The sequence below is a fragment of the Acomys russatus genome, chromosome X (assembly GCF_903995435.1).
Source record: "Acomys russatus chromosome X, mAcoRus1.1, whole genome shotgun sequence".
NCBI lineage: Eukaryota > Metazoa > Chordata > Mammalia > Rodentia > Muridae > Acomys > Acomys russatus.
In genome coordinates this window covers 17,771,639-17,794,633 of record NC_067169.1, presented here as the reverse complement: position 1 = coordinate 17,794,633, position 22,995 = coordinate 17,771,639, and the positions used below count along the sequence as shown (strand labels likewise).

The 22,995-nt window shown below is 40.0% G+C and overlaps 2 protein-coding genes across 3 annotated transcripts in view; both read left to right on the top strand.

Moving 5' to 3' along the window:
- Positions 1 to 305: 305 nt before the first annotated feature.
- Xk (X-linked Kx blood group antigen, Kell and VPS13A binding protein) overlaps positions 306 to 22,995 on the top strand; it is a 35,729-nt gene continuing 13,039 nt past the window's right edge. The window contains exons 1-2 of one of the 2 annotated variants that reach the window (XM_051142277.1): positions 306 to 456; positions 9,139 to 9,401. In XM_051142277.1, the coding sequence (XP_050998234.1) occupies positions 437 to 456; positions 9,139 to 9,401 (283 nt within the window). In that variant the 5' untranslated portion in view covers positions 306 to 436. Of the gene's footprint in view, positions 457 to 1,829; positions 2,270 to 9,138; positions 9,402 to 22,995 lie in introns of those variants that run through there. The other variant, XM_051142276.1, reaches the window with a different exon arrangement.
- LOC127185745 (histone H2A-Bbd type 1-like) lies at positions 13,682 to 14,612 on the top strand. Its single transcript, XM_051142278.1, has one exon. The coding sequence runs from the start codon at positions 13,998 to 14,000 to the stop codon at positions 14,325 to 14,327; it is 330 nt and encodes a 109-aa protein (XP_050998235.1). The 5' UTR covers positions 13,682 to 13,997; the 3' UTR covers positions 14,328 to 14,612.

Sequence of the window (22,995 nt, the reverse complement as noted above, 5' to 3'; positions counted from 1 at the left end):
AACCAGATGCTAAATAATTACTGTGTTCGTAATGAATCTTTCTTAGCTACCCCGTTAGTTTTCCTTTAAAGCTTAACTACGGTGTCAAATAAAATATTACACTAATACTCTGCAGAGTGCTGCTGCTTATTCTGTTTGTGCCTGTGTGTATCTGCATCCAAGTCATGGTGGCCTGCTGGCTTCTATAAATAGGCATTCGTAATCCTTTTGGAGAAAGGGCCTGGTACTTCTCAGTCCTTGGCTGAAATCTCCCCTCAACCCTTTAAATAGATTTCCCCATGTCAAGGCACCAACCCAGTAAACAGTCCCACCTGTCCGCTCCTTCTATGCTTATTCTTGTCTTGACAGCTTAAGAATCTTCACATTTTATTTACGTCATTTTCCAAAATAGAAAAATGCCCAAGATGCCTGAAAATTAAAATCACCCAATTTCTTCATGGAAAATGATCTTAGAAGGTATGAGGGACTCTCTCTCTCTCTCTCTCTCTCACTCTCTCTCTCTCTCTCTCTCTCTCTCTCTCTCTCTCTCTCTCTCTCTCTCTGTGTGTGTGTGTGTGTGTGTGTGTGTGTGTGTTGGGCAGGGGGTGTCCCTCTTGATGTCCAAGAGTTTAGCCAGCATGCTCAGGACATGTGTCCAGGGCAAAACCAGACAAAATCCCAGCACTTGAAAACTGAAGTAGACACAAATTCCAACCCCTGACCAAGAAGGTATTTGCAACTGATACATACTGGGAGGGGTGAAGTTCTATTTTTTTTAAATTTTGTTTGTTTGTTTTTGTTTTGCTTCCTTTTGTTTTTCAACTGCCAGTGAGTAAGTATATCAGCCACACTCTAGGGCAGGGCCCTCATGGTCAGGTGTAGTGGGCCAACTCAAAATGGACCCCATGGTTTTGTGTGTGTGATTGTTGTTTGTTGGTTTTGACATGTGTTTGACTTACTATTTGCTTTTTGTTTTACGTAGTTTTTTTTTCCCCTTTTTTTTTGAGGGCGGAAAGCATGAAGTTGAGTGGGTAGGGAGGTGAGGAGGATGTGGGAGGAGTGGGGTAGGAAAAAGAATATATTGAGAATATACTGTATTAAAAACTTAAACAAACAGTTAAGGGTTGGCACACCAGCAGAGGTATGTGTTGGGCTAGCAAACTGTTTCCTTATTAGGCTCTGGTCTTTGACCTGTCTTGAGTTAGTCACAGTTATACAGCGATATATTTTGTAAGCAGTTTTATCTGGGAGGGAAAACTTTGGCTCCCACAATTCTTTTGATGCTCCTTCGAAGTCTGTACTAGAAAGACAAACAATATGCTCAAGGGTTTCAGTGAAAAGGTAAATGTAGTGCCCAGTTTGTGCAGTGCATGATGACAGCATGCTTCCTCTTTGAAGTGCATCTCAGTGGCTCTGCCTATTTTGGACTGGGAGGAAAATCTGAACTTTTCATCAGGGGTTTCTTCGGCCCCCTCAAAACCAAACCAAACCAAACCAAACCAAACCAAAACAAAACAAAAAACCAGACAGTGGATCAGGAGTTCAGACCCCTCCACCTCCAATTTTAGTTTCTACTGGTGGTAGTTTTTTAAGTTGGTCACGACAGGTTTCCCAAGACAGCACAGAACGAACAGACTCTAGGACCCAGAGGCTGCACGCGGGCCAACTTGGTTGGTGGCCTCCTGGGGTACTTTGCGCTAGAAGACACAGGTTCGAGGCCAGCTCAAAATAGTATCTTCAGGGCCGCGCGCGCCCGCGCAGCAAGCTATGGGGCGCGCACAGGCGGTTGCGCACGGCGCACGTGGGCGTGTCCGAGCGGGCCCGCGCCGCCGCCCCACCCCCACCCCCCGTGTCGGTTGCCCCCAGGCCGGGCTCCAGAGCGCGGCGGCCGCTTGGCCTGGCCCGCGTGCCCTGATCGGGCTTCGCTGCGCACAAGCAGGTCGGGCCCGGGCATGCTGGGAACCTCTACGGTAACCACCACCGCCATCACCGCCGCCTCCACCTCAGCCTCCGCCACCCGCGAGACGAGTCTCTGAGGCGCGGAGATGAAATTCCCGTTCTCGGTGTTAGCGTCCCTGTTCCTGTTCGTGGCCGAGACGACGGCGGCGCTCTACTTGAGCAGCACCTACCGCTCGGGCGGGGACCGCATGTGGCAGGCGCTGACGCTGTTCTTCTCCCTGATGCCCTGTGCTCTGGTGCAGTTAACGCTCCTGTTCATCCACCGCGACCTCAGCCGCGATCGCCCGCTGGTGCTGCTGATGCACCTGCTCCAGCTTGGGCCCTTGTACAGGTGCGTGTGGAACCCCTTAGGCCGCAGCCCTGCCTGTCCCCCCCCCCCATCCACGGCCCCAGCTGACAGACCTCCCTGAATGGGGGGACAGGTGGCCAGAGCAGGGCTGACTCACCCTGCCTGCCCAAACCTTCCAGTTCCAGTCTTGGGAATGAGACAGGATCCCAGCTTGAGGCTAACTAAAACTGAGATGCCCTGCATTTCGGAAGCCATCGTATGGAATTACCAAGGGTTTCCCCAATTTGACCCAAAAAAAGGAGCAGCATTTTTGGTCTTTTTTGGTCACCTATGTGGCTCTCTATGTGGTCAAGTGGACTTCCACAGGATTGGCATATGTGGCTATGGTACAAACCTTTGGAAGTTACTCCAACCGTGGTTAAAGTCAGAGTCTTTATGCGTCATTTAATTTAGTTTATCAAGCATGTGGCACGTAAATGTGTACCAGACACTATTTTAAGTGCTTTGTAAAAATGTACTTAATTCATATACTGGCATCTAGAAATCCATGCACTCCACTTTTCTCTTGGCGCGATGAACGTTTTCTAGACTGAAGACGCATGTAATACCAGAGATGTCTTCTGATTCTGCCCTATTTTTTTTTTTTACCATGGCCATGAAATCTGGTGCAGAATGGTCCTTGAAGACAGGGACACACTTTCTATTAAGAAACACTGTTAATGCTGTTTGTGGAAAAATAAAACTGTTTTTGTTGTTATTGCTGCTTGTGGTGCTGTGGGTGGAATCCAGGCCCTGGGACAGGCTAAGCAAATGAGCGACATCTTTAGGCCTGGGAATTATTCTTTACGAACACAAAGCAAGAAGATACACACAGGAATGAAAACAGACTTGACTTAACTCTCAGAACTTGAAGGGAATGTAAACATATTGTTTTTCTACCATAGGAAAAGCAAAATGTTATGCTCAGGTTAAAAAAAAAAAGAATCATGTTCACGATTTTAAAACTTTGCATGCCATTTTAAATACAACCTTTCTACCTTACTGTATGGACTTGCAGTTTAACACAATTATAGAAAACTTGGTAAACAGGTTTCCCGGTTTTCAAGAGCCACAGAATCCTACAAAAGAGAAGATATATATGCTGACAATAGTGAGAAACTGCTGCTGAAGTCCTGACAGTCAGGGAGGAATTAGAAGAAAAAAAAAGGAGGGGCGGGGGTATTTATAAAGCTTTATAATTAATTAGCTAGTAGAGAACCCACGTTCTTAAACAAACCCCATGGTCCTGCTCAGTATGTGACATTTGACTTTAGACAAGGCACTTATCCTGTTATGTCATCTGTGCAGACGATACTCATATTTGGCTGGAGTGACTTGGGGAACTGAGAATTCTCAAAAGTTCCTTGTGGGAAGTGGTTTGGTTCGTCCCTACCGTGCCTTCGCTGATCGACCACTTGCTCTAGGCTCCCTCAATCCCTGAGCCCATTTTATACATGGGACAAATGAAGCTCCAGAACGGGCTCCCAAGGCTTTCTTTCCAAACTCGATTAAGCTCATCATGTTTTGTGTGCTGTAAAAGAAAGTGGACTGTGCAGTCCATTTTATCAGCAATTCCATCTTTAAGGTTTTAAATGTTTGGTCGTTTGTGGACTGAATTAAAAATAAGCCACCAAACTAACCACAGAAGAATCCTCTGTCATTTAGCAGTGCCTCTTAAAATCAGGAGTCACTCAAGACAAAGCGAATAGACCATCACATATAAAAACAGCATGGCAATGATAAACTGGAGTTCAGGGAAATACACTAAGTTGTTTAGAATAATATTACAGAGTGGCAGAGTGTGAGTATAGTTTTTTCCTCCTGAACATGAACGTATACAATTTTCTCCTTTATTATAAATAAACTCTTTGGTATTCTTCAGTTATCACAGTAATTTAAAAAAAATTGTTAAAGAAAGGAGTCTCACATTCTGATATAGCTGATTTATGTCGAGAAAGTACTGGACCTAGGATCTTTGAATTTAGATACAGAACATGTAGTTCCAAGATCCTTAGCTTCCAAATGAAAGGGAAAAACAATGTGTTGTTTTTTGGTTAACAGGACTTTAAATGGTATTTATTCCTACTGACTGATTCTAATTTAAGCTCTTTTTTTGTTATTGCTTTTGAGACAGGGTTTCTCTGGGTAGCCTTGGTTATCCTGGACACCTTGTAGACCAGGTTGGCCTTGAACTCACAGAGATCCTCCTGCCTCTGCCTCCCAAGTGCTGGGACTACAAACATGCGCCACCACACCTGGCTCCCTAATTTGAACTCTTAAATCATCAGCTTTTCAGAAAGATCAAATTATTCTTCCAAACAAGAATATGTCATAATGTTTCTCACTTTTATTCCTTGGTAATGGTTTTTACTAGTATTTTAATATTAATTAATATTTGGGGGGACAGTTTACTTCTATTCAAGTTAGACAAACCACCAGTTTTAGGAAGATGTTTTTTAATTATTACAATATGATGATTCAATTAAAGTGACTACAGTAATTTACTGCATATAGTGCTTGCTTTAACATGCTGGACGCTCTATGTCAGGTCCCCAGGATAGGGAAATGGAGGCCTGAGATACCTTACACCAACGGTTGTGGACTAAAACTGTTAACTCACTTTTGCCCTTTCTGTCAGGGAGGTACTGGTAGAGCTCCTTATTTCATTCATTTATTATAATTTTAGTCTTACATTTAAGTGTATAGCTGTAGTTTCTATGGTTCTTTCTGTATAAGGGTTTAAATATGAAGTTTGAATGGTGTCTTGAATTACCTTTGTTTCCATTTTGAAGGAAAAAATCTTACTGTAAGTTTTATTTTAGATATTCTGGAAAAACAGAAGGGAGATTATATTTTACCTTCTATTTTCTATTATTCTCACAGTTGTGTTAACTTTCATAAGTTAATTGAGAGGAATAAATATAAATGAGTGACAACTTCAAGAAATCCCCTCATTTTTATTACTAGCACAATTTAGGAAACAAAATTAAAGGTTAAAAAAAGTAGGTTTATAAGATGTAGGTTGAAACAGTCTAAAATTATTATAGAACACTGCAAAGTAATTCAAAGTAGTATTTCTCTATTGGGAAACTTAAAAAATAATTTAATAACAGTCCGTATTTGAAAAGCAAAGTACACCCATTATTTAATTCCATTTGTAGTAAAACCCTGTGCACCAACTGGCATGGTCTTCTTCTACAGCCCAGGAGATTAAGCAAATGGCTTGTGAAAGGTTTCACAATGGTTTCCATTTAACCAGTATAGCTCTCTAGTGTAGGGTTCAGAGCATGTATCTCACATGCACATAATGTGGCTTATGAGAAATCATAGTGTTTCTTTGGGAAAAAAGTATTTTCATTAGGGTTCTTGGTACCTCAAGTTGTTTGTACTGCCATCAACATGCTAGCGAACAAACTGCTGTTATGGTTATGACAATGAGTTGTCTTATGCTTGAAAGTGGAACTAAGTGAAAAAGGTTGCGTCAAATTACTATTTATCTTCAGCAGGCATCATCACGGGGCTGCCTGCAGACTATGGTCCAGTGGCCAAATCATGCCACCATCTGTTTCTGTAAATAAAGTTTTATTGGAACACAACTATAGTCATTCCTTTATAGACTGTTACTTTTAGCAGTGCAGAGGCAGAGTTGAGCACAGACCATGGCCTGTAGAGCCTAAAATACCTACCTGTATATACATTACACAAAGGCTTCCTGCGCCATGGAGTACATGATACTGACAAACTACCTTGAATAATTTTTATGAAAGATGCTGGTCCTCTACCACTAAAGTACATCCTTAGCCCTTACCTTGGGTGATTTCATTCAAGTAGCTCATGCAGTGCAGAGAAACAACAATTAAAACAAACTCTCTAAACAAAATTGGAGTTATTGGATACGTCTTGGAAGAATTTCAAGAGAGCAGTAGTAGTTTGTTTCTTAGTTTTTAAAATACTAGTAGAAAGAGGTCTTGGGATGGTTCACAAATTTATAAGATATGATATAGAAAGCTATGTTGAGATGTGCCAGGTATGGTGCTGCATGTCTTTAGTCTCGGCACTCAGAAGACAGAGGCAGGTATATCTCTGTGAGTTTGAAGCCAGCCTGGTTTAGATAGTGAGTTCTAGGCCAGCCAGAGCTACATGAGAGACCCTGTCTCAAAGTGGGAAAAAGGCAAATGTATCTCTTAAGAAAAGCAGTGGATTGTGAGAGATTCCACCTTTAGGGCTATCTGGGTCATTTTTTTTCTGGAAACTTTTTCATCATTTGCATAGTTGATCTCTGAAGTTTCATTTAACAATTCTATAAATGATCCCTGTTTCACATAGTCCCCTCAGTCATCAATGGAATTGTGTTCTTCTACAAATCCTTATTTCATTCATCCATTTCATTGAACAGCTTTTAGCATGCTCTATCCTTTGGTTGGTTGTTTTGGTCTTTAAAAGTTTGAAGAAGTTTAATTTTTATATCACAAGTAAAGAATATTTGTTAAAATAAAAGAGAAACAGAAAATATCATTTTTACAGTCAAGGAAAAACCTTTAACTGAACTGCCTAAGGAGAACAATTCTTAATGATTTTGTTGTATATCCTTAATGTGTGTGTGTGTGTGTGTGTGTGTGTGTGTGTGTGTGTGTGTGTGTGTGTGTGTGTGCTTATCATTGTAAACTGTCAGGGAAAATGAGCCTGAATTTCAAGGGTTTGCTAATTTCCAAAATGTATTTATCCCCATCAAGTCTGACCAAGGTATTAGTTGTTTAACAACTTGGTTACACAATTTCTGTTTAACAATTGGCTCTTTTGAATCAATATAATCCAGTTCTGTCATTCTACTGTTTATGTGTATGTATGTGTAGTTTGTATACATTTTGTATGTGTAAAGTTTTCTCTTCCAATTTGCTTCCCTTATCAAACAAGATAAATGTATATTTATATTTATTTTATTTAGTTAAATGTGTTGGGGATTGAAACCAGGGCCTAACACATGCTAAGGAGACTGTATCCCAAGCCCAGTATTTTTTAAAAAATTAATTTGATCCATTGATTATTTGTGTATCTGTGTTTGTGTGCACATGTACATGTCTTGGTGTATGTGTGGAGGTCAGAGGACAACTTGGGAGAGTCAGTTCTCTCCTTTCACCATGTGAGAGAGACTCGGGGATTACACTTAAGTGCCCAGGTTTGGCAGCAAGCACCTATACCACTAAGCCATCTCACCAGCCTAAAAGTCTTGTGTTACTTATATTAGATGTTTTTCTAAACTGTTAGTTTTGATAACTACATAGTATTTAGTTGAGTAGAAGTTCTTTGATATATTTAATTATCCTTTCACTTTGAGGGCCTCTAAAGTAATCTCATTATTTTGCTAATACAAATGATGCTGGCTTAAATTCTTTCAGTAGGGTTTCTTTGTGATCTGGTGTATCAGAAACTTTCATGTGAGCCAAAATACAGCATCAATATTGCCCCAGTACCCCATTTAGATAGTGAACACCTCGAAATGAATGGAGTGGGAGTCTTCAAGCTATCTTAGTAAAGTACATCTGCTGTCGTCACAACAACATATGACCTATTTTTTCCCTCATGCATCAAAAGCTTTATTTCACTATTTAAAATTATAAAGTTACTTAGGTTGTCACAGATATGTCCAAGTTATGTTATAAAGGTAACAACACTCAATAAAGTTGATGAAGCCATAAAAATCTAGAAGCATTGTAAGATTGTTATGAAATTTCTGTTTGAGGGCATTAAAAGTCTTTCAATGCAAGGGAAAATCTGTTTTTCCCAGCACTTCATTGTGAAAACTTTGAAACACGAGAAGAAAATCTTATTGACTTGTACTCTCAAGGACCCCAACCTAGATTCTACAATTAACATTTTATTTCATGTATATTTCCACCTCTCCATCCATCAACTCAATCTCAATTCTTTTCTCTCCCTCTCTCCCTGTCTATGTATCTCTGCATGTGTGTGTATATGCTTCAAAGCAAATTATAGGCATCTGTATTTTTTCTTTTTGTCAGTATCTGTTTATTGAGAGGGAGGAATTTTAGTCACTAGTTAAAGATCTGTCTCTAGAACAGGCTTAGGATTCCCTAAATAATATATCTGCCAAGCCCTGGACATGTTGGAATTTAGTTGTGGCCTATATGGGCTTATCAGGACAAAGAAATAGATAATATGTTGTGGTCTTCCAGTGAAATTCTATATGCCTAGCAACTCTGTGCTGTACACTTAGCCAACTTTATTCATTTCATGTTCTTCTTCATCCCCACACCCAGCCTTATATAGCCCAGGCTCATCTGCAATTCACTGTGTAGCCCAAGCTGGCCTTGGACTCTTGACAATCATTCTGCTCTGGCCTCTAAACTCCAGAATCTAGGTTATAGGAGTGATGCTGCACATTTTTTAAAACTAAGGTGGTTTGTGGCCTTGGTTTAATGTGGAACATGCACACACAAACAGCCTTACACCCCACTCGTCCTCTTTCACAGCAGGAGGACAAAGTGTTTTCTCTGTTTTATGATTGAGGGGGAAAGTTCAGAATATAAGTCACATAGTTAATATGTGTCAGGAAGAAAAACTAGGCATTTTTGTGGGGCTCCAGAGTGTGGATTACTTCCCATTCTCTAGTTTTCTTTGCCTTGTTAGCTTTCAATGTCAACTTTGCTTGAGTCTCACTCAATTCATACTGGTCTGCTAGAGGGCTTGCAGAACATCAACTCCTTAGAACTGATCCTGAGAGTGAATGCCTTGGAGAGATTTAAAATAGCCAGGCAGGGGTTTGAGAATCTGGCTAAGTGAAAACAGGATGACTGGGAAAGGATGGAATTCTGCCAGTCACTAATTTCTATGACTCATTAATTTGATTCTAGGTGTTTTGAAGTGTTTTGCCTCTACTGTCAATCCAGCCAAAATGAAGAACCTTATGTGAGCATCACTAAGAAACGACAGATGCCAAAAGATGGCCTCTCAGAGGAGATCGAGAAGGAGGTGGGTCAGGCAGAAGGCAAGCTGTTTACCCACCGTTCTGCATTCAGCCGGGCATCAGTGATCCAGGCTTTCCTCGGTTCTGCCCCACAACTGACCCTCCAGCTGTATATCACCATCTTGCAGCAGAGCATCAGCACTGGAAGATGTATGTATGCATCCTTTTCTTTTCAATTTCTGCTTACGTTTAGGGTTCAAATTCGGAAGCAAATTGTTTTGCTTCAGGTGAAATTGATTTATATGTTTATTGTTCTGAGCTTCTGTTCTATTTGCTAACCTAAAATTCCAGTGAGTTAAAATTATAACACTTTTGTGGGGGAAGGGGTCTTATGAATCTCTATTTAGCCAGGGCTCAAAGGAAAAAATTCACCTCTACTCTAGTGTAGACCAGATGAGGTACCTCAGATGTGTGAATTTGAGACCGAATTCATTGCAGACCCATTTACTGACATGTTTTTGGAGTCTCATCTCATTTCCACATGGAAAGAGTTTATGCTTCCTTACAGAATGGTATTGCTTTCAAGTGTGAAACTGTGTCATCTTCTATGACCTTGTCTTAAGAATCATGGGAGCCAGCTGAAGGATTATTTTCTTTCTTTCTTTTCAAAAATGCAGTCTAATTCATAGCAGAAATTCAATAGTTTTTTGTGTATTTACAATTTTGTACCAAGATAACCATTACCTGTCATATTAGACTCTAAAATTTAGAACATTTTCATCTTGTCAATAATAAAACCTACACATTATCAGTCACTATTTTTCTTGCCAACCTCAAATCTTGCTGTTTTGTATGGATTTCTATTGTGTCTAATGTATGTGAATAGCACATACATTATGGAATAATGGAAACTTTTCATATGGTTCATAAATAACAAATCCTGCCCTGTGAGCTTGTTCCAGTCACTGTCATCTTTGAAGATGTATTGGGCTTAAACCCAGGATCAAATTCTAAGATTGTTGTGCTCTGGCAGAGTCCAGGCAGCTTACCATTTGCCTTGCACAGCCTTGAGAATATCCTGTGTTTTACTATAGGAGGTGAAGTTGGCTGTAATGATTGTTCCATGAACACTTATTTTATGCCAGGTAGTATGACGAACCTCATAGCACTTAGTACCTACAGTGTACTAAAGCGACCATGGGCTGAGATGAGATTTGTGTGGTTTCATTCAGGAATGTAATGAGGAGTTATTGAATATGCTCTGTGTTGAAGATGCTCACTCTCTGTACCGGTCTCTGAGAATAAAGTGTTAATGAAGTGGACAGGCTCCTGTCATCTTAGAAGAAAAGTGACAGACATAAACGAATGATCAATCATGTATTTATTTTACTTTACATAAGTCCTACAAAGTGTAAGGTAAGGAGACTGTGTGGATCCTAGCCAAGCCTGGAAATGAGGCAGAGTTTTCCAGGGCATATATTTATATTGGAAAATTGACTATGAGGCAGAAAAGCTAGATGAAGGAAAATCAATACAGAGCATTGTGGTGGTTTGAATAGCAATGGCCCCTAGACTCCTGTCTTTGATTGCTTGGCCCATAGGGAGTGGCACTATTAGGAGGTGTGGCCTTGTTGGAGTAGGAGTGTCACTGTGGGGGTGGGCTTTGAAGTCTTCTATGCTCAGCCTGTGCTTAGTGAGGAACACAGTCTCTCCCTTTAGACTTTGGATCAAGATGTAGAACGCTTGGCTCTTTCTCCAGCGCCATGTTTGCCTGCATGCTGACGTGCTTCCTGCCATGATGATAATGGACTAAGCCTCTGAAATTGTAAGCCAGTCCCAAGTAAATGTTTTCCTTTATAACAGTTGCCATGGTCATGGTGTCTCTTCACAGCAATGAAACCCTAAGACAGGCATCTTAGGATTTGAAGTATTAATCTACATGCAGTTGGAAGCCACTGATGAGTTTTAAGCAACACAGTGCAATAAGCAGGTTTCGTGTTAGAAAATGACTACACTAGGAAATGAATTTGAAGATGGTACAGGAATGAATAGGAAGGACAGTAAGTGGGTTGTTCCAGCTGCTGAAGTGACAGTGATAATGTTGGAAAAGAATAATCAGAATGGGTTCTTGGAACAGTATTAAAGATATGGAAAAGGAATGAATGACTGATGATTAATTCTATGTAGAGGCAAAGCAGAAGAGATGCCAAGACTGTTTCCAGACCTCTGTCACGAAATGTTGTAGTCATGGAAGCTGTCTAGACAAGGAACAGTTTTCTGTGGTATATTTTTTTTATTTAGGATTTGGAATGTTTACAAAATGAACATATTGAAAGTTTATATTTAGATCATGAGAGAAAAAGATAGTAAAACTGCTTCAAAAGATAGACCAAAGAAGAGAGACATGGAGATATAACAAGGAATATTGAAATAGGTGCATGAAGGGAAGTAAATCTTTTTTCAATGGATGTCAGAAGGTAGGACTAGGGCTGTGGGTCAATAGAAAACTGCTTACCTAGCATGCTGAGGACCTTCAATTCAGTTCTCAGTACCACATAAAAAGAAAGGCAAAAAAGGGAAGAAACACAAAAGGGGATAGGAATGTATCGTAGCCCAACTGGTAGAGTGCTTACTTATCCTGCAAACCCGAGCCTGAGCTCAATCCCCAGTACCACGCAAGCCAAGTGTGGTGGTGCATACTTACACCACAGCACTTAGGATAGGAAGATCAGAAGTCTAAAGTGCCTTGGTACCAGCCTGCTGTTCATGACAGTTACCCTGTTTAAAAGAGGACGAGGCTCTTGAATGTGGCTTAGGTGATAGACTGCTTGCCTAACGTGCCTGAAGCTCTGGGTTTGATCCCTTGCTGTAGCATTGAATAAGCCAGGCATTGTGGCATATGCCTGTAACTAAACATTTGGGAGGCAGAGGCAGGAGTATCAGAAGTTCAAGGTAATTCATGTCTCTGTAAGAGTTTGAAGCCAGACTGGGGCATCAGACCTCACAATACCTAAAGCCTACTCTGTAAAGGATTGGAGGTATGGGAGTTTTAGTTGCATGAGACATTTGAATCTGATTTCCAGAAAGCAGTTTCCAGTGGCAATAGTATAGGTAGAGATTGTGGTGGAGTCCTAATAGTTTCATGACATCGCAAGTGGACACCAAATTTTATAAGTGGCTAAGATGGTAAATTTTATGTTATATAAATTTTATCTTAATAGAAAATAAGAGCCAGAAAAATCTCAACCACTATTGTTAACAATGGAGAATAACAGGACAGAAAATGGAAAATAATGGGATAGCAAAGAAACAAACCGCAGTAACATTAAAATAGAAATCAGGAAAACAAAATAATAAAAACAGAGCCAGAAAGAACATCACACCACTGCTGGAGAGATGACTTAACCATTATGAACACTCATCTCCATACCTAATGGCCTCTGCATGGTGGAAAGAGAGAACCAACTTCAGAAAGTTGTCCCCTGACTCCCACATGCAAGCCATCCCGTTCATGCTCTCCCATAAATAAATGTTGAAAAAATTAAAAGAATAAATCAAAGAAAGACTTTATATATGTATATATATATGAATGGAAAATAATAATAAAATGTATTGACTTATACAATTAATATGTGGTAAAGTAACTTTAAGGCTGGGCATGGTGGTGCATGCCTTTAATCCCAGCACTCAGGAGCCAGAGGCAGGTGGGTTGCTGTGAGTTTGAGGCCAGCCTGGTCTACAGAGCAAGTAAGTCCAGGACAGCCAAAGCTACAGAGAGAAACCCTGTCTTGAAAAACAAAAACAAAACAACAATAAAAGTAACTTTTCAAAGTTCTCTATTAATGTATGGGATTCATGTGAAATGCTAAAAAGGGTAGGCTTGGGACTACATTTCTGTCACCGAACTTGAAATGGTTGTAAAGTATATAGTATAAAAGGAGTCCTAAAATGGGTATAGATTTATCTAAAACTGTGAACTCATTATACTCAAAGACATAAGAACACCTACTAAATACTTGTAATGTAAATAGCTGGCTGGCAGATGTTAAATAAAGTGGCAAATGCGATGAGAACTTCAAAGAAGAGTAAACAATAGAAACAGGAACATTGATTAGGAGCCCTGAGGTGACTATGTAAATTGAGGCAAAACTGGAGTTTGATGCTCTTCCAGAGGTCCTAAGTTCAATTCCCAGAAACCACATGGTGGCTCACAACCATCTATAATGTGATCTGGTTCCCCCTTCTGGCTTGTGGGTGTACATGCAGGCAGAACACTGTATACATAATAATAAATAAATCTTAAAAAAAAAAAGAGGTGGATGTAACTAGGTGGGCTTGCTGGCCTGCTTGTAACTCCAGACTTCCCATGGAAGGCTACGGCAGGCTCTCCAGAGCAAAGGGGCTAGTGAGACTATATTGGTGAGCTTTGGCTAGGCTTGAAAGATCTTTTCTCAGTAAATAAGATAGAAAATTCCAAGAAGATTCCAAGGAAGATTCCAGATATCAACTTCAGACCTTTATGTGCATGCCCACACGTGAGCACATGCAAACATATACTCATACACATGAAAATAGGGAAAGAAAAAAGAGGATACATTCACTAAGGTGAGCAATTTCCTAATATGGGCATTTCTACACTGAGCATCAGAGCTCAGTGGATATCAGTGACATCATAATGTCTGTGTTGTAACAAAGTCCTCTCTTGAGGAGCCAAGATAAGCACATGAGCAGTTAGAAAGTTGATCATTTTGAGAGACTCAGGCCACAAGAGAAGTGGAGCTCTGCCGAATCCATCCATCAAGCGGCATGGCTGGGAGAAGAAGGGGAAGAAAACACATATCCCGCTCCTCAAGAGCCGAGCTTCAGTTTCCGGTTAGCCGCGTGGACCGTTTCCTGAGAGAGGGGAACTACTCCCGGCGCCTGAGCTCCTCTGCACCCGTGTTCTTCGCTGGTGTGCTTGAGTACGTGACCTCCAACCTCCTTGAGCTGGCTGGGGAGGAAGCCCATACCAACGGCAAGAAGCGCATAGCTCCAGAACACGTGATCCGGGTTGTAAAAAACAATGAACAGCTCCACCATCTCTTCAAAAACACCGCCAATTCTCTGTTTGATGAGACACCAGATGACGACAACTGAAAATACCTGGGTCTCGGAGGCTGGAGAGCTACCACCTCTTCAGGCTCAGCCAGCCCTAGCGTCCTACTAGCTAGGGCAGCTTATAAGTCATGCCAATAAAGCATCTAAACTGAAACCAGTGGTTCTGACTCCTTTTGCGTTGTCATTTTGAGCTAGAGGTGACTTGGGAACATCCAGGAAGGGTGGTCGTGGGTTTGGAGCTGTGGTCACTACAGGGGATTTGATTTCCAGGGTAAATTTCTAATGGGGACTGTGTGGGCAGTTGTCTTGGTGGGACGAGATGGATGAGAGAGAAAGTAGAGAAGAGGTCCTGGTCAAGTGTGAACTCAGGTTGCCCTGGAGGAAGGAGGTGGCTGAGGAGAAGGGCAGAGACGCTGTCCTGGTAGTCTGTGACTATGGAAGGCCATGGGAGGCCAGGAATTTGACTTTGGTCTCCCAGGCACATCGGATTCCCTGTGAGATGCCGCCCCCTGTGAGAGGGGCGGATAAAGACATGGACTGTGGTAGGAAAGGCTTCCTTGGAGGTTAGGTCTTAGGTTAGAAGATGATGGCAGTTAGGTGGGGGAGAGCCTGGAGAGTGGCACATTGTTGGAGTGAGGTTCAAAGGTCAGGAGCATTCACAGAGCACTGAGGTGGTGATGGTGAAACCAGAAGTAAATACACAAAATAGGAAATGTAGTCTGTATTTCCCTTTACAATTTTTAAATTTCCTGCCTCATTATAAAATGATCTATACAAGGAGTAGTAGGTATATAGTGCCATGCTGCTGTGTGGAATATACACTTTTATATTCTTCGGTTTTTTTTTGTTGTTGTTGTTGTTCTTTTTATTTTTTCATTTTTGAATCAGGGTTTCTCTCTATAGTCTTGGCTGTCCTGAAACTCACTCTGTAGACCAGGCTGGCCTGGAACTCACAGAGATCTGACTGTTTCTGTCTTCCAAGTGCTAGAATGAAGTTATGTGCCACCAGTCTTGGGCGCACTGGTAAACTAAATAACAATAGTATATAGATTTCACCATCTGCCCGCTATGTAATTCAAGCAGGTCTACACAATTACAGAACACTAATGAACTTATGAACATCCTCAGTTATCCCATGCCTGTTCCAGGAAACAGCTGAGCCGGTACATGGAGAGTTTTCATGTATTCTGTATAAATTCGGTTTCCTGGAACAGGCATGGGATAATGCTCTCAAGTGCTGCCTGTGCTTAGCACTGGGACGCACACATCAAGTGAGCTGACAACCTATGCCCCTGCCTGTGAATGTCCATATCTGAAAAACATGTATTTTTGTATTCACTTTACATCTTGATTGTAGTCCCCTCCCTCCTCTCCTCCTGGTCCTAACCCTCCCTCTCTCTCCCTTCTCCCCTCCCCTGCTCCTCAGAAAAGGGGAGCCCCCCCCCCACCAACCCATCTCAGCACATGAAACCGCACCAAAGTCTATACTTTTTATCAGGTCCTGGAGTTCCCCTATCCACTGCTGCTGGCCTTTTAGGAAGAACTTCTCAGATGCTGTCCAGTCAGCTTTCACAACAGAATCAGAAAACTTTAGTTTCAGGTCCCAGTGCACCACTTCCTCTCCACATGCTCTTCAACAGTCCCAGTTTCCTTGGAGCAGTGACTTCTTTATGTATAGCTTGGAAGATAAGAATCCTCCATCTTTGATTTTCTATAAATAGCTGCATCTTTCTCCTTCCTTGTTCACATATGCTCAGGCTTCTTTTCCAAAGAGCAGTTAGCTCTGTCTGGTGCCCAGGTGAATGTTGGGTACTGGGGCTACTAACTGTCAACCACCACCCTCTCCTGTCATGGGGTGAGATAGGAAAGTACTCAACAGCTCCCCCTGAAGGGCAGCCATTTGTTGTATCTTACTTGGGGCAGGCCATACAGGTTAGGAAAATGGGACTGAGTTAGGCTTTGTTAACCAAAGTCTTGTTCTACTGGATATTGTGCTAACTTTCCAGTATTAAACTGTTCTGTAATTTTTTAAAAAGTTTTATTTTTATATGTATGAGTGTTTTGGCTACATGTATGTCTGTGCGCCGTGTGTGCATTTCTCCTGGAGGTGAGAAAGGGGTGTCGTATCCTCTGGGATTAGAGTTACAGCTGGTTGTGATCTGCCACGTGGGTGCTGGGATTTGAACCTGATCCTCTGGAAGAGCTCTTAACCACTGAGTCATCTCTCCAGCCCTGGTTCTTAAAGTGACCACTTACATGAGGCATGAGGCATGAGGAGCCTGTGTCTAAGATCCTACTCTCAAGTCACTGAAGGCCCTTTTCACTGGAATTTAAGACACTTGTTGATGCATTATAGATTAAAAAAAAAATATCCAGAAATAACTGAAACATAAGTCCCTGTAGTTCACTAGTGACTTGTAATAATTTTCACAAGTGAACAATCAGGTGGGAGTGTGTAATAAATATAATACAGCTGCACATAATAGTAGCAGTAGTAATAGAAAATGTGATATGTGAAATAAGATATTAAAACTAATATGAAAAGATTATTTTGGCCAAAATAGCTCTAATTGTAATGACTAAGCATATTTCAAAGATGCATATAAGAGTTTCTAGGTGTGTATGCTTTAATAAAGCTTTATAGAAAGGTATGATATGCATCCTCATTCAAAAATTACTGTTATACCTAACAAAATTTGAAAAAGGAAGATTTGAGGTTTTTTTTAAACATACTAAAATAACAACTGATAACCCTGTAATTTTATTGCCTAATATCTTGAGGGACCCTAGCACCAATGGACCCTAATAATTATAAGTAGGGCTCTAGAAATTTCCTATACAACCTAGAACTTGTAAAGTACAAAACTTCTCTCCCCCAGTATCTGATCCTGGGGGAGTTCCTGGACCCTTGTGGATATGAAGATCAAATTGATGCTTAAGTCCATTAAATAGAGTGGTGTTATATATTACGTATGTACCCATAGTCCCCTAAGTTTTATCTCAATATTTTTTGTTTGGTTGGTTGGTTTTCTTTGAGACAGGGTTTCTCTGTATAGCCTTGGCTGTCCTAGACTCACTTTGTAGACCAGGCTGGCCTCGAACTCACAAAGATCAACCTGCCTGTGTTCTCCTAGTGCTGAGATTATAGACGTGCATCACCAAGCCTGGCTTTATCTCAATGTTTATGAGCAGGATCTTGCTATATTGTCTAGACTGATCTCATATTTGGGACCTCAAGTGATCCTCCTACCTCAGCTTCCTAAGTATCTGGGACTACAAGACATCCACCACCACACTTGGCTCTTCCCTCTAATTCATGTCTAGGTCACGTATAAACAACATAGTGTGAGTCGCATGTAAATAGCTTTTATTCTCAATTTTTTAGGAAAAGATAAGAATTATATTTCTTCAGTACAGAGATATATTTTTGACATTTTTGATCTGCAGTTTGTTGAGTTGTAGATGGACAGCCTGCACATAAAGAGTCCCAACCATGCTTGCATTAACACCATTTCCCACTGGTGTTAATGTAGACAAGGCTAAGCACCTCTTCTGTGTTGACTCTCCCCCTGTGACTTGTCAATACTGATATAGCAAACAAAACTCTTATAAGTTGAAAAAACAAATCCTTTGTTTCCAAGGTTTCTTTGGAAAGCTTAAAGACAAGTTTAGCCATGAAACATAACATGAATTTTTAAATTTATTTTACTGCATTTTCCACTTGAGGGTTGACTTTGGAAGACAAAATTAAAGTTTCTTGAAGGTTTGACCTTGGCTATCTATTAATTAAAGTGAAAATTTTTTAGGGAAATGTAAAAAGGCATGCCTTAGCACATATATAAACATAGGCTTTGTGCTGCTTCTTTCATTTTAAAGAGAATAGTCCTGGGCATAGTCATGTTAGGGGGAAACCCTCACTGGGAGCAGATATTCAATCTTTGCTGTTTGGCCAGGATTATATAGATACTATGTTAGTCTGAATTCATGTTCTGACCTCTTGAATTTGTGACTATCACTTCCTATGGCAAAAGAATTTATGGATAATGAGACTGCCTCTGTTTATTATAATGCCCGGGTAAGACCTTAAGGTTATGAAAAAGAGTATAGTATGAATAACTGAAGAAGCAAGATGCAGCACTGCTGGCCTTGGTGATGAAGGAAAGGAGCAGAAGCCAGAGAATATAGATGCAGAATCTGGAAAAACCAAGGAACTGGATTCTCCACTAGAGTCCAGGCTGGGAGCATAGTTATTTACTTTCAGAAGTATAAGAAAATAAATGTGTTGTGTTTATCTACCAAATTTATGGTAATTTGTTACAATAGTCATAGAAAAGCAATATAAGTAATGTTTTAGGATTTTATGATAAGAACAGATTAGTACTCCCATAGCTGTCATTTTCATGGAGAGAAATCAGGTTCTAGATTTGCTTTGATAAAGAAGCCACACATGCCTTTTCACTGTCTTACTAATAAACCCAATAAATTAGCAGCTGTGATTACCTATACAAGCCTTGAATAAGCTTAGGCCATCACCAATTCCTCATTGGAGAGGACAAGAGGCCTCTCCTCTCCCTGAGGTCATATAGACAGTTAACAGGCAGTTGAGCACTATGAAAGAAGAATCCAGTAGCCAAGCAATACAACTGTAGAAGGGAGGTAGCTACAGTTACCTTCCGCTCTCTGGAAATACTGGCAGTTAACTGTTGCTGGGGACTGAGAAGTCAGTTACTTCAGTAGTTTAAGTACTTGTGAGTTAACCCTGTGGAACCACAAATGACTCTTAATTCTTTGGTGTACACGCGCGCACACATGCACACACGCACACACACACACACACACACACACACACAGGGCAAAATTTTTGTGACTATGTTCTTCTTTTATATTCTTTTTCTGTGGAGCTTTTGCAGTTTTCTATAATGCTCAAATTTGTCATTTACCATTTTCCCCCTTTTCCATTCTAGAGCAGCAAATCACTGTACTTTAGGGCAGACACATTATCTTTTTTGTCTTTAAAAAAAAAAAACAACCTTCCATGCACTTAGGAGTTTGAACGCATAGGTTGTTGCCACTATTTCATGGCCAGTCTGGGAGCCATAATTCCAGGTCAGCCTGAGCTACAGTGCGTGACTGTCTCAAATGATGATAAGCCTTATGTTGAGATTCCTAGTAGAATTTCAGTCATATAACTTTTAAGTAGCTTCTTGTGGTTCTTGAAGTAAAGAAGAGTGGTGGGTAATTATGAATTTCTGTCCCTACACCACTTGCTTCTATTATCCACTTTCATAGTGTGGCAAAAAATGATTATATTCATTTACAGACCCAAGGGTATAACCTCTCTGTAGTGTAGGTGTTATGTTTACCAGTCCGTTCATACTTGAGAATTATCTTCAAAAACACACTGAATACCTGATCTTTACTTTTCTAAGAACTTCAGAAATACTGATCAAAATAGCCTACTATAATATCTTATAGTAACTCAACAGAACAATGATTCATTTTTAACATATATTTAGGATTTTTATAATCTTAAATATTTGTTATGAGTAATTCTAACTCATTTCATCATGAACATGTATATCTTTAGGAAAACATTTCCAAGAAACTTTAAATGTATGTTTGTATTATTATATGTAACATTGGTTGGTAATTCAGAGAAGAGATATTTATATCAAACTCTTTTTTTAATTAATTTATTCATATTACATCTCAATTGTTATCCCATCCCTTGTATCCTCCCATTCTTCCCTCCCTCCCACTTTCCCCTTACTCCCTTCCCCTATGACTGTGACTGAGGGGGGACCTCCTCTCCCTATCTATGCTCATAAGGTATCAAGTCTCTTCTTGGTAGCCTGCTATCCTTTCTCTGAGTGCCACCAGGCCTCCCCTTCCAGGGGGCGTGGTCAAATATGGGGCAGCAGAGTTCGTGTGAAAGTCAGTCCCCACTCTCCACTCAACTGTGGAGAATGTCCTGTCCATTGGCTAGATCTGGGTAGGGGTTCAAAGTTTACTGCACGTATTGGCCTTGGCTGGTGCTGTAGTTTGAGCAGGACCCCTGGGCCCAAATCTGCTTATCATAATGTTCTTCTTGTAGGTTTCTAGGACCCTCTGGATCCTTCTATTTCCCCATTCTCCCATGTTTCTCTCACCTAAAGTCCCAATAGGATGTCCTCCCCTCTACCCCACTTTTTTGGAAAGTGGAGACTTTCATGGGACATGCCCCTTGGGCTAGTGTCCAATTATATCAAACTCTTAAATCTAATCCTATTTATTAAATATTTTTAAAATCAGAAACCTCCCTAGTTAAGATCTAAATAGCTGTCCTCCTGAATGTCATGAAATTATTAGTTGACTTGAAATTTAAATGTATTAACCGATCCACAAATGAATAAAAAGACTAACAGACCAAATTTCTGTTGGCTTTCATCTAATGACTAGATTTTCTGTAAACTATGGTTACAATTAGAAAAATGTCCAGATCCTAAAGTCAAATTCTTACCTCGTTCTACCAGTCATAGGAAATCATGTTAATAGCCATGGTAGTATATGACTGTAATCTCAACACTTGGGAGGTGAAGGCAGGAAGACAAGGAGTTTGACTGTCCATAGGTACATAGTGAGTTTTGAGGCCAGCATGAGTATGTAAGACCTTGACTCAACAAAACAAAACAAAACAAAACAAACAAAACCAAAAACTACCCTCCCCAAAACAAAACAAATATAAACAGAAAGTTAGCGTAAAGACATTAAAAATTTTAGTCAGCAGGAGTGTCCTATTGACACTCTGGATTCATCCACACAAGTCAAGGAGGAACTTTCTGGGTAGACTTTCACCATGCATATTGTGTACTTGTCAAAAAAGCCTGCCTTTGATGTGGTAATATAGGCATCTTTTCCTGTGTTGCGAAGTGTTTAAAAGATACTTTTTTAGAAAGGGTAAAATCATGTTACCTGTATATATGTTCTTTATTTATTCACAAGGGAAATGGCAGATATAGCCAGTTCAGTAGAAGAATGTTGACTAGAAATACTACAATAATTGTATAATTAGAAATAATTTTTGTTTTATTATATTGTTGCAGGGAAAATATTGAAATTTCAATGTACATTGCATTCTGTGTTTATATCAAAGACATGACAGCATATAGCCCAAAATGGTAAGCAGTAGGGCCTTAGATAACCGTAGGAGATACATTGCCCAAGAATTTGGAGATGGCAGCAAATAACTGTGTATACCATTTCTTCTTTTTGGTTTGAGCCAGTATAATTGATAATGACATGTTACAATCTAGTAAAAAAAAAAATGCTGATTCTTTGGTTTTAGAGTTTGGCCAGTGCCATTCTTAATTGGGTTATTTGGTTTGTTGGTGTTTAATTTTTTGGGTTGTTTATATATTTTGGATATTAGTCCTCTGTCATATGTAGGATTAGTAAAGATCTTTTCCCATTCTGTAGGCTGAAGTTTTGTTCTGTTGACAATGTTCTCTGTCTTACAGAAGCTTTTCAGTTTCATGAGGTCCCATTTATTAATTCTTGACCTTACAGCCTGGACTGTTGGTGTTCTGTTCGGGAAGTTGTCTCCTGTGCCAATGAGTTCAAGGCTCTTCCCCACTTTCTCTTCTAACAGGTTTATTGTATCTGGTTTTATGTTGAGGTCTTTGATCTACTTGGACTTGAGTTTCATGCAGGGCTATAAATATGGATCTAATTGCATTTTTTCTACATGTAGACATCCAGTTAGTACCATTTGTTGAAGATGCTTTCCTTTTTCCATTCTATAGTTTTGGCTCCTTTGTTACAAATCAAATGTCTGTAGGTGTGTGGGGTTATTTTTGGGTCGTCAATTCAATTCCATTGATCAACCGACCTATTTGTGTTCACTTTTTGAGTGTCCTTCTCATTGCTTTCTAAAATAGATGTATTCATTTATAGTATACTTTTAAATACTTAAATGAAAGACTCGATATTTTTCTTGCTATATTTCCTTTTCTTGGATTCATGTTCAAGGAAAGATATTACTGAAATAAAAGTTTGAATCATGACATTCTTATGCCTTCTAAGTTTATTTGATAACTTCTAAGTTTTATCCAAGCTATAAGTCTATCTTCATACAAAAATTGACAACTTTGATATTATGAAATACCAATGTCAAAAGCTCTGCAACTTCTAGAAATGCCTTAGCCTGAAAAACATTACTTAACTGCTTCTGAACCCATGAAGTTCTGCTTATATTAGTTATATTATATCTGCTTATATCAGTTATAGTAATATAAGTTCTGCTTATATTAGCATCTTTCCAGTTTCTTAACTTGTCCATAAAGTTACTATGAGGAGATGATCTATTGTTGTTTCATCTTAATTTAGGGAGGGGGGATTTTCCACAGACGGGGTCTCACTTTGTAATCCAGCCTGGCCCAGAACTCCCAGCAATCTTCCTGCCTCTGCTTTCCAGAATCCTGGGATTACAATCTCAAGCTACAATGTTTGTTTTGTTTTGTTTACTGGAGGCCCCCCTGATAATGATACACAAATGTCTGTAATAATCACAGGTACCTTTTTTAGACAAAATAAATATTTGCAATATATTATCAAACAGGATCAGAAAATAACTACCTACCTTTTTTGCCTTATTAATAAAATCTTCTCATCACATGTTTGCTTTAGATATATGTTTCTTTTTCCTTTTTAGAAATACAATTGCTGTGAA

Coding starts and splice junctions, on each gene's coding strand:
- LOC127185745 (XM_051142278.1), top strand. CDS start 13,998: ATGGCTGGGAGAAGAAGGGGAAGAAAACACATATCCCGCTCCTCAAGA.